At 37.3% G+C, this 15,820-nt stretch overlaps 1 gene segment (V, D, J or C); it reads left to right on the forward strand.

The window, feature by feature from the left end:
• Positions 1 to 4,187: 4,187 nt before the first annotated feature.
• Positions 4,188 to 4,685, forward strand: LOC113838270. The segment is given in 2 exon segments: positions 4,188 to 4,242; positions 4,366 to 4,685. Coding segments are annotated over 2 exon segments (369 nt in total).
• Positions 4,686 to 15,820: the final 11,135 nt, after the last annotated feature.

A 15,820-nucleotide genomic window follows, 5' to 3' on the forward strand; every position in this document is an offset into this window, starting at 1 on the left:
CACAGAAAAACTAGGGTGAATGAGTCAGTGGGGTGGCATCAGCTGATAGAGGAGTATCAGCTCTGGGAATATTTGGGATGAGGAGGATGAGTAAGACATGCCAGAGTGTTAAATGCCATGGTCCTCCGGGCAAAACATAGATGAAAAGAAATGGTTTAATTTAAGGTGTAAGTTAAAAATAAACCCAAGCTATCAGCTAAACACTGATTAATATTGTTATGTGGAAGCAACTACTGGAACACAGGAAAACCCCACCCACAGGGCAGCACTTAACTTACCTTACTCCCCATCCAGCACTGCAACCTAAGTGTCCTCTGGCCCTCCTCTATTTGCTCAACTCACATCTATGCCATTTAATGAAAATGAAAACCCAGAGCATCAACTTGGAGTGCTAAGGCTTTATTTACCATATGGTTTATATTCCATCACTGAGGTAAGTCAGGGCAGGAATTCAATACAGAAAACTAAAAGCAGAAAATACAGAAAATGGAGTACAACCTAAGACTACCTAACCTGGAAAAGGATTGTGAACACCAAATAAAAATAAAAGGACACAGTTTTCTGGAAATCTTGGAAAATGAACTGATTATCCAGCAGTGGTCACCATGGATACATGTTTTTCTAATTAATTGTCTGCAGCAGGACAGACATTTTTATAATGCTAGAAAAGATTACTGATTACAATCTTAGGTTACTGATCCATTTAGTAAGGAAGAACATCTCTAAGGTGTCAACTCACTTCTCTGAAAGCAGCTTGGTCATGATCCTGTAGAAGGTGGTGACCCTGCTAATTCACTGTTTTCTGATGAGCCTAAAAGCCTCTCCCAATATGTTGTCTTGAACAACAAAATTCATCCTGGGGGAAGGATTCACCTGACTTCAGGTTTATATACAACAGCTGAGATGCCCCATGTACTGCATTATTTATGTCAAAACTAACTAGCACAGGAAGTGTAGACCATAGTGAGGACCAAGGTAAAATATCAAAGCACGCTTCACATGAGAGAATCTAGTGGCAGGGAGTGGATATTTTCCAGAAAATTTCTTTTACAATTAAATAAAAGTTGTTTTTTTGTTTTGTTTATATTATTGCTGTGAATTTTTACTCTAAAATACTTTCCTTTCACCATATATTTGTCCTTGTATATAAATAAAACAATTTATAATGAGAAAATATTAGTGGGGAAAGCTAAAATAAAATTTAATTCCTAAGAGTTCCAAATCCATACCCTACCACTGGTATGATATATATATTCTATTATATATTCTATTATCCTTAATGTTAATTCTGCAAAGATGACAAAAGTTTAAACCTATGAGATTTGGCACAAGAAACAATAAAGGTATTTGAATGTCAAAATCTAATAATTTATAACATATGAATCAATATAACATATCAATCTTATATTTAGGAGCAACCTCTGAATCAAAACAATAGGCAGAACAAATACGTGCTTTGAGGTGGTATTTATGTTACTAAGTCAGAGTTAGCCAGACACTGCACATAATTGTCACTGTGAATGTGAGCATGTGTCACAGTAAGAATAATAATGGGAATATTACATGTGGAAGAAAAATGTGAGATAATCTCATGTTAATCATGGCACGCAGCCCTGGTACTCCTTAGCATTTAGCTATGATTCTTATCTTCAGATCTGTGTATAATGTTTCATAATGATGACTATTGAATTTTTATTAAAGAACAACTGTATAGATTTGTGATTGTTACATAAGTAGTCTTTATGTTCTAGATTTAAGGAAAATTTAGTACATGTACTGATTTATTTATTTGTATCTGTGGGTACATATAGATGGAACATGTATAATAAAAACCCAGAGATAGATATTGGAGTTCAACTTGAAGACCAAAGAAGCAAAGCAACCAAGCCACCAGAGAGCTTTCACCTCTAGCAAGGAACAGGTTCCTATCCTCAATGTGTCGTGGCAGAGTGCACTAATTGCTCTGAGACTGATTAGTCACTAAATCCTGCATGAGACCATGGGATCCCTCTCATATACCTCTCTAGTGCTGAGGTTAAATGCTTGAGCTCTGTTTCACTTTAGAAAGATTCACTCTCATGTTTCCCTGGGTGTCCTCGACTCACAGAGATCCATCTGCCTCTGTCTCCTGAGTCTTGGGATTAAAGGTGTGTGATACCCCTGCCCACCTTCTATTGATTTCTAGTGTGATTGATTTGTATTCTGATCTTCAGTGGCTTTATAAGATTATAAACAATATATCATCACTTGTAGACACATGGATATCATTACTTTCTGTGAAATTTGACCTCTCCATCCACCAGGTTGATTTTTGGATCAAGCTCTGGTCATCAGGCTTGTTAGTGTGTGCCTTTACCAACATTGAGCCCATACATTTTAGGTTTGTGATAGTTTAGTGAGGATAATATGAACATCGAAATGTTCAAGGTGTGGAGCAAATAAGCAAGACAACAGTCATACAACTGACAAATTATTAGGTAAAGGCCAAAATTGTTCCAGTACTTACTTTTAGAAACAAAGATTAATCAGAAGACATAAAATATGAATTCCTGACTGGACATGAAAACTGAACACTGCATGTGACAAGGAGTGTGTGACCCCAGGGGTATATGGTTATCTATGATATCTACATGATACATATGTATATCATGGTTGAAGGTTCTCTGAGCATAGTGAGAACAGGGGCAGAGTGTGAAACTCAACCATAGTCATACAAAGAGTGGCTTGGATTTAGCATTCTTGAAGACTTTCTCTTTGGAATATTTTTTTCTTGCAGTAATATATTTAGTAAAAGGTTTGTGTTTATTGTCAGTGAGTCTTTATTGAATGTGTACTGATTTAAGAGAGTATATTTTCATCATGAGACCTGAAACATCCCTGCTTAATTATCTTATTTGAAAAAATATATTTTATTCTATATGCATTGGTGTCTTGTCTGCATGTATGTCTGTGTGAGAGTATCAAACTTTACAGTTAAAGACAGGCATGAGCTGCCATGTGGGTTCTGGGAATTGAACACAGGTTCTCTGAAGAACAATCAGTGTTCTTAACCACTGAGCCATCTCTCTAGGCCCCATTTCATTTCTTACACCACAGAATAAACAAAAAAAGATCTATGGAGGAAACATGGTTTAAAATAGATATATATTTTAGTTAAGGAAATCTTAAAACACAGATAAAGTGTATAGAATTATACTATGTGTGAAAATATTTTTTAACAATATTCACAGAAATATTTGAGATTTGAATAATTAAGACACCTTATCCTGGAATTTAATTGCAAATTGTTGTCTCTGCCACATCACTCACAAAAACATGAACTTGATATACATTAAGTACTGAGGCAAGTCACATTTGAGTATATACAAAAACATTTTTAGACAAGAACCCCTGATGCTTATACTTTTATTGGAAAGGAGTAGGAAAGAATAATAAACAAAGCAGGAAAGACACCATTTATTAGAAGACAGTAAGTGGAGGGTGGCATATGATCTTATGGATAGTCTCTACCTGGAAGATTATGTATAGTACAGCTTTACATATATTATCTATTCACATATTTTCATCTAATATTAAATTTAAAATTATTTTTATCCTATCAAAAATTAGCTTAAAAATTCCTTAATTATGTTCATATTTTCATATCCATCCCCCATTTCCTCACCCTCCCACCCTCCCCTCTTTTTGTTTATCAATATATATTATTGTGTATTTTCCCACCATGGATTGATGGTATAGGAGGGTAACCAGAACACAAAATTCTGGGAAACAGGCCAAAGAAATCTTCCTAGCCTCAAGACAATGCACATGACCAAATGATAACTTCTGAATATCTTCAAATTTCAGGAATTGCCCTTGTTAAAGATGGACAAAAATATGAGGTTTAAAAAAATGCATGCCACTGACCATTTATAAATGAAAGATAATCTAGTCTTAACAAAGCAGCATCAGTCTCTCCTCTGAGTCCTAGAGAGAAACACCCTTTTTTTGCAGAAAAATGACACAGTGCCCTGAACAGGCCCAGAGGCTCGTACAGGGTCAATTCCTGAGGAGAAAGAGCCCTGCAGCTGTGCCCACATAATCTAGACCCTGCTGATTTGCATACAACAGAACATTCCACTGTTCTGAGGACTTCTTTATGGGTTGGTCACATACTGTGCTAGGAACAGTCCTATTCAGAACACAGCATAGGCATGAGGGCTCCTGCTCATCTCCTGGGGCTGCTGCTGCTCTGGATCCCAGGTATGGAGGACAGCAGTGCTTGTCTCAGTGTGGTCAGTGCTGCCTGGCTGTCAGGGAATTCTATGAAGGGACCAAAATACAGAGTTGAATAGTTTATATTGTGTTTTCTCTGGTTAATTCCAGGTTCCAGTTGTGATATCCAGCTGACCCAGTCTCCATCTCAGACTGTATCACTAAAAGACACAGTCAGCATCAACTGTCAAGTCAGTCAGAGACTTAGCAGAACATTAAGTTGGTATCAGCAAAAACCAGGGCAATCTCCTAAGCTCCTGGTCTATGAAGCATCCAGTTGGTCTCCTGGGGTCCCTGCAAGGTTCAGTGGCAGTGAGTCTGGGACAGATTTTACACTCAGCATCAGCAGTTTGGAGCCAGAAGATATTGGAACTTATTACTGTCAACAGTACTGGAGTTATCCACTCACAATGGAACAAATCATAGTATAAAATGTTGAGCATAGCTGAAGTGTGAGCCTGAGATAGCTCAGCTGCTATTCTTGGTGACTCTAACTTCTGAGGTCATTATTCAGATAAAGTTGGATTTGAAGTGCACTGAGTGTCTATGGAGGTTCCTCCTTTTTCTCATTTCCAAAAACAAGGTCTTACTTCTGATTTAGTAAAAATACATTTCAGTATCCATGATGATCTAGATCATAGCCTCTATTTGGATTCATGACAGAATTAAAAATTCAAGGGACATATAAAAAAGAAAGAAGAAGAGTAGAAAACTGACAGTCTACAATAAAGCCTCATAGCAGGAATTTATTGACACATACTAAATTCTTGTATATGTATGTTTGGCACTAGGACTTACACAAATACTGGCTGAAAGATAGATAGTGGGACAACAAATAGACAATAAAGCTGACAAACTTCCTGAGTATGAAGATGGTAAGCTTTTGGCCCCTTTGTCACATTCCTCATCTGATTCTAAGGAAAGGTTTAAAGACTTGGGGGGTTTTCTTCTTCCAACAGGATCCCCAAATATCCTTCAAGTTCAAGACTGGATCAAGATATGTTTTTTCAAGGTATTGGGTCTATCACATCCCTGTCTTTATTCAGGTTGACCAAACCTAAATTAAGGGATGGAGACTCTCAATTTATATAAAGCCACCAGCCATGAAAGACATACAATTCTTCATTTGGATTCCAGGGGTCATATTCAGTATCAGTCTTGGACAAGGTTGATTTTATTCTCTAAGTATTTTATCAAGTAGCTTCCAACTTATATGTTACCATATATTACTTTATTATTGTCATCTTATTGTATTCTTTTTTCTAAATTTTTAAATTTGAATTAGAAAAAAGATAGTTTTTCATGTCAATCCCAGTTCCCTCTTCCTCCCTTACCACCCCCCAACCAAAACCCTACCTATCCCATATCCTTTCTGCTCCCCAGGGAGAGTGAGGCCTTCCATAGGAGGTCATCAGAGTCTATCATATCATTTGGGATAGGGCCTAAGCCCACCCCTATGTGTCTTGGCTCCGGGATGATGTGGAATGGGCTCCCAAATCCACAACTATAATAGGGATAAATATTGAAATACTACAGGAAGTCCCATAGATTTCCAAGGTCTCCTTACTGAAACCCATGTTCCTGGGGCCTTGATCAGTCCCATACAATTGTCGCAGCTATCAGTCTGGGGAACAAGAGTTCCCTGTTGTTCAGGTCAGCTTTTTCTGTGGGTTTCTCCAGCCAGGTCTGCACCCCTTTCTCATCATTCATTCTTCTCTGCAACTGGATTTCAGTTCAGTTCAAGGTTTAACTGTGGGTATCTGCTTCTACTTCCACCAGCTGCTTCATGAACACTATAGAATGGCATATGAGACAGTCATCAATCTCATTATCAGGGGAGGGCATTTAAGGGAGTCTCTCCTCTGTTGCTTAAATTGCTAGTTGGTGTCATCTTTGTAGATCTCCAGACCTTTCTGTAGAGCCTGATTTCTGTAAACCTAAAATGTCTCCCACTCTTATGGTATCTCCTTTCTTGTTTTCTTCTATTCTTCCCCCAACTCAACTTGTTGCTCCCTCGTGTCCTTCTCAACCCTCCTCTTCTCCCCGTCTCATCCGCCTAGCTCCCGTCCCCTTCCTCCCTTGATCCCAATTTGCTCTGGAGATCTTGTCCCTTTCCTCTTATCCAGGGGACCATGTAAGTCTTTCTTAGTATCCTCCTTGTTTACTATCTTCTCTGGCAGTATGGATTGTAGGCTGGTATACCTTTACTTTTTTCCCTAAAATCCATATATGAGTGAGTACATACCAAGTTTGTCTTTTTGTGATTGGGTTACATTGCTCAGAATGGTTTCTTCTACTTCCATCCATTTTCCTGCAAATTTCAAGATTCTATTTTTTTCTGCTGAGTAGTACTCCATTGTGTAAATGTACCGCAGTTTCTCTATCCATTTTTCAGTTGAGGGGCATCTAGATTGCTTTCAAGTTCTGGCTATTACAACTATTGCTGCTACGAACATCTTTGACCAGATATCCTTGTTGTATGAATGTGCATCTTTTGGGTATATGCCTAAGAGTGGAATTGCTGGATCTGGTGGCAGATTGATTCCCATGTTCTTGGGAGTCGCCATACTGATTTCCAAATTGGCTGTACAAGGTGGCACTACCACCTGCAAAGGAGGAGTGTTACTCTTTCTCCATATTCTCTCCAGCAAAAACTGTCATTGGTGTTTTTGATTTTATCCATTCTAACTGGAGTAAGATGGTATCTCAGAGTTGTTTTGATTTGCATTTACCTTATGACTAAAGATGTTGAACACTTTCTTATATGCCTTTCAGCCATTTTAGATTCCTCTATTGAGAATTGTCTCTTTAGTTCTGTACCCCACTTTTTAATTTGATTGTTTGGTATTTTGTAGACTCGCTTCTTGGAGTTTTTTGTATATTTTGGAAATCAGCCTTCTATCAGATGTGGTGTTGGTGAATAACTTTTTCCAGTCTGTGACCTGTGTTTTGTCTTACTGACTGTGTCATTAGCCTTAAAGAAGCTTCTCAGTTTCAGCAAGTCCCATTTATCAGTTGTTGATCTTAGTGTCTGTGCTACTGGTTTATTGTACAGGAAGCATTCTCCTGCACCAATTAATTCAAGGGCATTTCCCAATTTGTCTTCTAATAGGTTCAGTGTTGCTTGATTTATTTTGAGGTCTTTGATCCATTTGGACTTAAGTGTTATACATGGCAATAGACATGGATCTAACAGCATTCTTCTACATTCCAGCATCCAGTTATGCCAACACCATTTGTTGAAGATGCTTTCATTGCTCCATCTTATAAATTTAGCTTCTTTGTCAAAAATCAAGTGTTTGTATGTGTGTGGGTTGATATTTGGGGTTTTCAACTCTATTTGATTGTTCTACCTGTCTATTTTTGTACCAATACCAAGTTGTTTTCAGGACTATAGCTCTGTATTGCAGCTTGAAGTCATGGATGGTGATGCCTCCAGAAGTTCCTCTATTGTACAGAGTTGTTTTGGTTAACCTGGGTCTTTTGTTTCTTCATAAATAGTTCAGAAATGTTCTTTCAATGTCTGTGAAGAATTGTGTTTAGATTTTGATGGGGATTGCATTGAATCTGTAGATTGGTTTTGGCAAGTTTGCCATTTTTACTATGTTGATCCTACCTAACTAAGAGCATGGGAGATCTTTCCATTTTCTGGTATCTTCTTTATTTTCTTTCATTAGAGACTTAAAATTCTTAGAGTATGAGTCTTTCACTTTTTTGGTTAGCCTTACCACAAGGTATTTTATGTTGTTTGTAACAATTGTAAAGTGTGATGTTTCTCTGATTTCTTTCTCCACAAATGTTTCACTGTATATATTAGGGCTAGAGATATTTTTGAGTTAATCTTGTATCCTCCCACTTTGCTGAAGGTGTATCAGCTGTAGGAGTTCCCTGGTAGAATTCTTCAGGTCACTTAAGTAGACAATCACATCATCTGCAAATAGTGGAAGTTTGACGTCTTCCTTTCTGAATTGTTTCCCCTTGATCTCCTTTTGTTTTCTTATTGCTCTAGGTAGAAATTAAAGTTCAATACTTCTCCCCGATTTTTGAGGAATTGCATTGAATTTCTCTCCATTTAGTTTGATGTTGGCTGTTGGCTTGCTGTATATTGCTTTTATTATGTTAAGTTATTTTCCTGTTATCCCTGATCTCTCCACGAACTTTATCATGAAGGGATGTTGGGTTATGTCAAAGGATTTTTCCACATATACTGAGACAATCGTGTGTTTTTTCCTCAGTCTGTTTATATGGTGGATTATATTGTTGGATATTCATATGTTGAACCATACTTGATTCACTGGGATGAAGCCTACTTGATAACAGTGGATGATTTCTCTGATATGTTCTTGGATTTGATTTGCCAGTATTTTATTGAGTATTTTTGAATCAATATTCATGAGGAGTATTGGTCTGTAGTTCACTTTCTTGGTTGTGTGTTTGTGTGCCTTGGGTTTCAAGTTTATTGAAGCCTTATAAAAAGAGTTTGGCCATAACCCTTCTGCTTCTATTTTGTGGAATACTTTGAGGAGAATTGGTGTTATCTGTTCCTCAAATTTCTGGTAGAATTCTGCACTGAAGCCTTCTGGCCTTGGGCATTTTTTGGTTGGTAGACTTTTGATGACTGCTTCTATTTCATTAGGGCTTACAGTTCTATTTAAGTTGCTTATCTGTTCTTGATTTAATTTTTGTAAGTGAAATTTTCTATTTTTGAGGAATACAGGTTTTCAAATTATAACATGATGATTCTCTGGAATTCCTCTGTGTCTCTTGTTATGTCCCCCTGAAATTACTGGTTAACATGATGATTCTCTGGAATTCCTCTGTGTCTCTTGTTATGTCCCCCTGCTTCATTCTGGTTTTGTTAATTTGCATGTTCATGCCGTCTGCCTCTCTGGGGTGTACTGGGATTCTTTGTGTTCTAGAGCTTTCAATTGTGCTGTTATTTGTCTAGTGTTATTATTGTCCTGTTTCTTCATGTGGGCACTTAGCACTATGAACTTTCCTCTTAGCACTGCTTTCAAAGTGTCCCAAAGTTTGGGTATATTGTGTCTGAATTCTCATTGAATTCTAGGAAGCCTTTAATTTCCTTTTTTTTTTCATTTTTTCCTCTACCAAGGAATTGTGCAATTGGGTGTTACTTAATTTCCATGAATTTGTAGGTTTTCTGCAATTCGTGTTGATGTTGAATTCTAACTTTAAAGCATGGTGGTCTGGTAAGATACAGGGTGTTATTTTAATTTTATTGTGCCTGTTGATGTTTACTATGTTGCCAAGTATGTGGTCGATTTTAGAGAAGGTTCCTTGTGCTAAGCAGAAGGGATATTGTTTTGTATTTGGATGGGATGTTCTATAGATGTCTGTGAAGCCCAATTGGGCCATAACTTCTATTAGTTCCTTTGTTTCTTTATTAAATTTTCTGTCTGGTGTTCCTGTCCAGTGGTGAGAGTGGGTTTTGAAGTCTCCCACTATAAGTGTGTATGGTTTTATGTGTGATTTGAGTTTTAGTAATGTTTCTTTTACAAAGGTGGATGCCTTTCTATTTGGGGCATAAATGTTCAGAAGTGAGACTTCCTCCAGTTGGATTTCTCCTGTGATGAGTAGGAAGTGACATCCTTCATCTCTTTTTATTGATTTTTAGTTTAAATTACAATTTGTTGGATATTATTATTGCTACCTTCACTTGTTTCTTGGGTTCATTTAATTGGAATATCTTTCCCAACTCTTTACTCTGAGGTACGATCTGTATTTGCAGTTGAGATGTGTATCTTGTATGCAAGAGAAGGTTGGATTCTGTCTTCTTCTCGATTCTGCTAGCCTGTGTCATTTTATATGCGAGCTAAAACCATTAACATTGAGGGATATTAACTACCATTGGTTTATTATTCATTCTTGTTTGTTTTGGATTTAGTGGTGGTGGTGAAAGCATGTGTGGGTTTCCATCCCTTTTTCCTTCTTTCTGATAGCAAAGTGGGATTATTTATTTCCTATATTTTCTGGTTGTAGTTAAATTCCTTGGGTTGCAGTTTTCTTTCCAGAACTTTCTGTAGGATTGGATTGGGTGATATGTATTGTTTGAATCTGGTTTTGTCATGGAATATCTTGTTTTCTCCATAAAAATTGATTGAAAGCTTTGCTGGTTATAATAGTCTGGGCTGTCATCCATGGTCTCTTAGCATAGGTAGAGTATCTACCCAGGACTTTCTGGATTTCAGAGTTTCCGTGGAAAAATCATGGTTGATGATTTCTACAATGTGTTCCTGGTTTTTTTTGGGGGGGGTGTTTTTTTTTTTAAGTCAGGGTTTCTCTGTGTAGCTTTAGAGCCTATCCTGTCACTCACTCTGGAGACCAGGCTGACCTGGAACTCACAGAGTTCTTCCTGCTTCTGCCTCCCGAGTGCTGAGATTAAAGTAATGTGCCATCAATGCCTGGCTCTCTGATGTGGTCTTGGATTCAATTTGCCAGTATATTTTTTTGAGAATTTTTACATCAATGTTCATAAGGGATATTGGTCTGTAGTTCTCTTCCTTAGATGTTTCTTTGTTTAGCTTTCATATCAAGGTTACTGAAGCCTTGTAAAATAGTTTGGCAATGACCCTTCTGCTTCTATTGTGTGGGATATTTTGAGGCAAATTGGTATTAGCTGTACCTTGAATTTCTAGTAGAATGCTTCACTGATGTCATCTGGCCCTGGGGTTTTTTTGGTTAGGAGACATCTCATGACTACTTCAATTTCATTAGTGGTTATAGGTCTAATTAAGTTGCTTATCTGTTCTTGATTTAATTTTGGTAAGTTAAATATGTCCAGAAACTTATCCATTTCATTTAGATTTTTTAATTTTAGGAATATAGATTTTCGAAGTATGACCTGATGATTCTCTGGATTTCCTCATTGTGTGTTGTTATGATCTCTTTTCATTCCTGATTTTATTCATTTGCATGTTCACTGTCTGCTGTTTGGTAAGTTTGGATAAAGGTTTGTCTATCTTGTTGATTTTCTCGAAGAACCAACTCTTCATTATATTGATTCATTTAATTTTGTTTGGTTGTTTTTTTTTTTTTTTGGTTTTTCGAAACAGGATTTCTTTGTATAGCTTTGGAGCCTATCCTGGCACTCACTCTGGAGACCAGGCTGGCCTTGAACTTACAGAGATCTGCCTGCCTCTGCCTCCGAGTGCTGGGATTAAAAGTGTGCAACACCAACGCCCAGCATGTTATATTCATTCTTTGTATTTTTCTCCTATTTTCGATTTTATTGATTTAAGCCTTCAATTTGATTATTTCCTGGCATCTGCTGCTCAGAGTTGTATTGTCTTCTTTCTTTTCTAAAGGTTTCAGTTGTGCTGTTAATTCTCTGATGGATTATTCTCCTGTTTCTTCATGTGGGCTCTTAGCACTATGATGTTTCCTCTTAACGATGTTTTCAAAGTGTTCCATAGTTTTGGGTATGTTGTGTCTGCATTCTCATTGAATTCTAGGAAATCTGCAATTTCTTTTTTCATTTCTTCCTCTACCAAGGAATTGTGCAATTGAGTGTTACTTAATTTCCCTGCATTTGTATGTTTTCTACAATTTGTTTTGATGATGAATTATAACTTTAAAGCATTTTGGTCTGATAAGATGCAGGGGGTTATTTCAATTTTTTGTACCAGTTGAGGTTTGTTATGTTGCCAACTATGTAGTTGATTTTAGAGAATGTTCCATGTGGAACTGAGAAGAAGGTAAATTGTTTTGTATTGGGATAGAATGCTCTATAGATATCTGTTAAGTCCAATTAGGCCATAACTTTGATTAGTTCCTTTGTTTCTTTGTTAAGTTTCTGTCTTGTGTTCCTGTCCAGTGGTGAGAGTGGGTGTTGGAGTCTCCCACTATAAATGTGTGAGGTTTCATGTGTCATTTGAGTTTTAGTAATTTTTTTTTTACAAAGTGGATGCCTTTGTATTGGGGGCATAAATGTTCCAAACTGAGATTTTGTCCTGCTGGATTTCTCATTTGATGAGTAGGAAGTGACCGCCTTAATCTCTTTTGATTGATTTTATTTTTAAGTCCAATTTGTTGGATATTAGTATTGCTACTCCAGCTTGTTTCTTGGGTCATTTTGATTGGATAATCTTTCCCCAAACTTTAATTCTTAGGTACCGTCTGTCTTTGAAGTTGAGGTCTGTTTCTTGTATGCAGCAAAAGGATGGATTTTGTCTTCTTATCTATTCTGTTAATTTGTGTCTTTTGATAGGCAATTTAAGACCATTAATAATGAGGGATATTAATTACCATTGATTGTTCATTCTTGTTGGTTTTTGATCTGGTGATGGTGGTGAAATTATGTGTGGGATTCTATCCCTTTTTCCTTTTTGCTTTTAGTAATGTAAGATTATCTATTGCCTATATTTTTCTGGTTGTAGTTAACATCCTTGCATTGCAGATTTTCTTCCAGAATGTTCTGTAGGACTTGTTTTGGGTATGTGCATTTTTTGAATCTGGTTTTGTCATGTAATATCTTGTTTTCTCCATCTATATTGATTGAAAGCTTTGCTGGGTATAGTAATCTAGACTGCCATCCATGGTCTCTTAGTGTAGGTAGAATATCTACCCAGGACCTTCCAGCTTTCAGAGTTTCCACGGAAAATTCTGGTGTAATTCTTATAGGTTTGCCTTCATAAGTTACTTGATCATTTTCCTTTGGTGCTCTTAATATTATCTCTGTAAGTTTGGTGTTTTGATTATTATGTGATGAGGAGACCTTTTTTTATTGTTCCAGTCTATTTGATGTTTTGTAGGCTGCTTGTACTTTCATTGGCATGTCTTTCTTTAGGTCGGTAAAGTTCTCTTGTATAATTTTGTTGAATATATTTTCTGTGCCTTTGAGTTTGATTTCTTCTCCTTCTTCTATATCTATTATTCTTTGGTTTGGTCTTTTCACATTATCCCATATTTGCTGGGTATTTTTTGTTAGGGAGTTGCTGGACATGAGATTTTCTTTGTTTGATGATTCTATTTTCACTATTGTGTCTTCAACTCCTGAGATTCTCTCTTCCATCACTTGTATTCTATTGGTTATGCTTGCATCTGTAGTTCCTGATCATTTACCCAGCTTTTCCATTTCCAGAATTCCCTCAGATTGTGCTTTCTTTATTGTCTTTATTGTTTTTAGGTATTGAACAGTTTCTTTGAGAGATTTGTTGATATATTGTACTTTTTGTTTTTTTCTCCCATTTTTAAGGGACTTTCTCATATCCTCTTTGAAGCCCTCTATCATTTTCATGAAATTGTTTTTTAGGTCATTCTCTTCTGCTTCATATGCATTGTGATGTTCAGGTCTTGCTGGGGTCTGTTCCCGAGCCTCCAATTGTGTCATATTGATTTTTCTGTTGTTGAATTTGCTTTTATATTGCCTTATTTCCATCCTTTCTTTTGGTGGGTCTCCTGGTTTTTATGGGACCAAGGTTCCCTTCTGATAGTTATAAACCGTTACACTACTCTAATGTCTGTCCTCTTCTCATGGACTTAGGTGGAACCATTACCATGAGCTTTGCAGTCTCTGGGTTTGTGGGCTCCCACAGATTTCAGATTCCAAGTGCAGACCCCTGGCATCATGTGCCCAGGAGCAGGGCCTCAGATCCTGAACCAGAAACCTGTTTTGTTTTCTTAATGCATAGATAAAAAATTATACTCCACTCTAACTTTGAATATAAGATGGTCCATTGACGATGTAATTGTTTGGAAACTGCAAGAAATTGAACTTGAGGCCAAAGTGTTTTCTTTTTTCTTTTGGGGAGTTTTATGTTATAGATCATCAGCATAAGCAATGGACTGAGTTATAACATTTACTGAAAGAAAGATGCATAGAAAGGTAAAGGGTATATATATATATATATATATATATATATATATATATATATATTTATACATGTATTTTAAAAATAAGCACATGTAAAAATACCCTTTGATAACATAGCTTAATGATCTATAGTTAAGAGCCTAAGAGCCTAGATACTGAGTGTCATAACTAAAGTTCCACCCTCAAATGAGTGTTGTCCACTATTTCTCAAAGCCCTTTTAAAGTGAGCCATTTTAGGCAGCTGACTTGTTATCTGCCTTTTGAAAGTCTCTGGAAGGTTTCTTTCTATAAGAACACTAAATATTTCCCAGATCAAGTATGGAACAGAGTCTTACATGAGTGTGGCATCTGTCATCAGAAAATGAAAACACACCCTCATGTGGACCACCTGTCTTCATCCCATCAACAGTAACAGAAATTTGAAATTCACAACCAGTGGAGGCTACGAAGCTCTCGGTTATGAGGAATTTAGGTGGCCCTGGAAGGAAGTAGTGATATTTGCCATGCCCTGAGGGAGGAGAGACCTTTGTTTTCCCAGCATTCTTGGAGTCATGACCCCAATTTCACCAAAACAGATGCAGTTTCACTGAGGATTTATTGATGAGCACACTTGGGTACTCTGCTGGGAATGAGGGCACCAGGTGAGTATTGACTGTAAACTGTCAGAAACAGTGGAATTCCAGGGCAAAGTTGAAAGCTGCACAATAAAGATAATTTACCCAAATATCATATGGAAAGTCTCACGTCATAATTAGATAAATATACACAGCCTTCTTTTCTTGTTTATTAAAGGGAAGATGACCCTCTTTTGAATATAATTAAGGATAGGACCTAGCACATTGATATGTGTAAAAGTAAATCCACTCAAAATCCTGCTTGTCTACTCAGACATTGCTAGGCTTGACTGTAAACATTCTGGCAAAATTAAAGGTCATGGGCATGAAAACTCTGTGACTAATATGAGAAATGACTCCTTCATCAGCTCATTCGGGTGACGGTAAATTCCTCTTTTGCTAAGCTCATCTAAGCTGTAGTACTGGTGAGCAATTTTCTCAGCAGTGATGATCACCATAGAGAGGCCATAGGTGTCTTTGCCTACCTGGCATACAACATCCTTCTATGTTCCCCAGCATTCATGGAGTAGTGGCCCAAGAACAGAACTCTGGTAATTGCCTTAGAGACCTTCTCTACCAACTCCTTTTGCACAGCTTTAGTGCAAACAGTTCCAATACGCTGATGTTTGTCCTCTTCCCCTTGATTGGTGGATGGAGGTAGCACTCTCACCACAGCATTGGCAGACTCTGGGTGTGCTGAGCTTTCAAACTGAGTTTGGATCTGGTTGTCAACAGGGAAGTCATTCCTGGCACTGAAGACTGGGGCAGCTACCTATGTCTAGTGAGGTCTTGGAACTTGGTGGGAAAACCAATAACCACCACTTTCCCAAACCTACATCATTCCTAATTACACTCCTAATATTTGTCCATATATCCCCAGAGCAGAGTAATCATCAACCCTAATCAAGGAAAATTCTTCTTACATCAGACTGAGACCATTAAATGAAAGCACAATTCATCAAAATGCAGACAGAGACTCCCAGTTGATATATGGATAGAATAACTTTCAAACCCACGTCACATGAAACATTGGGGCAGAGGAGGCAGAAAAAGATAGAGAATCAGGAATTCTTCTGTGTGACTGTTTCTCCTAACAATGTCACAAATTATGCTCCTAAAC

Source organism: Cricetulus griseus, unplaced genomic scaffold, assembly GCF_003668045.3.
Source record: "Cricetulus griseus strain 17A/GY unplaced genomic scaffold, alternate assembly CriGri-PICRH-1.0 unplaced_scaffold_20, whole genome shotgun sequence".
Lineage (NCBI taxonomy): Eukaryota > Metazoa > Chordata > Mammalia > Rodentia > Cricetidae > Cricetulus > Cricetulus griseus.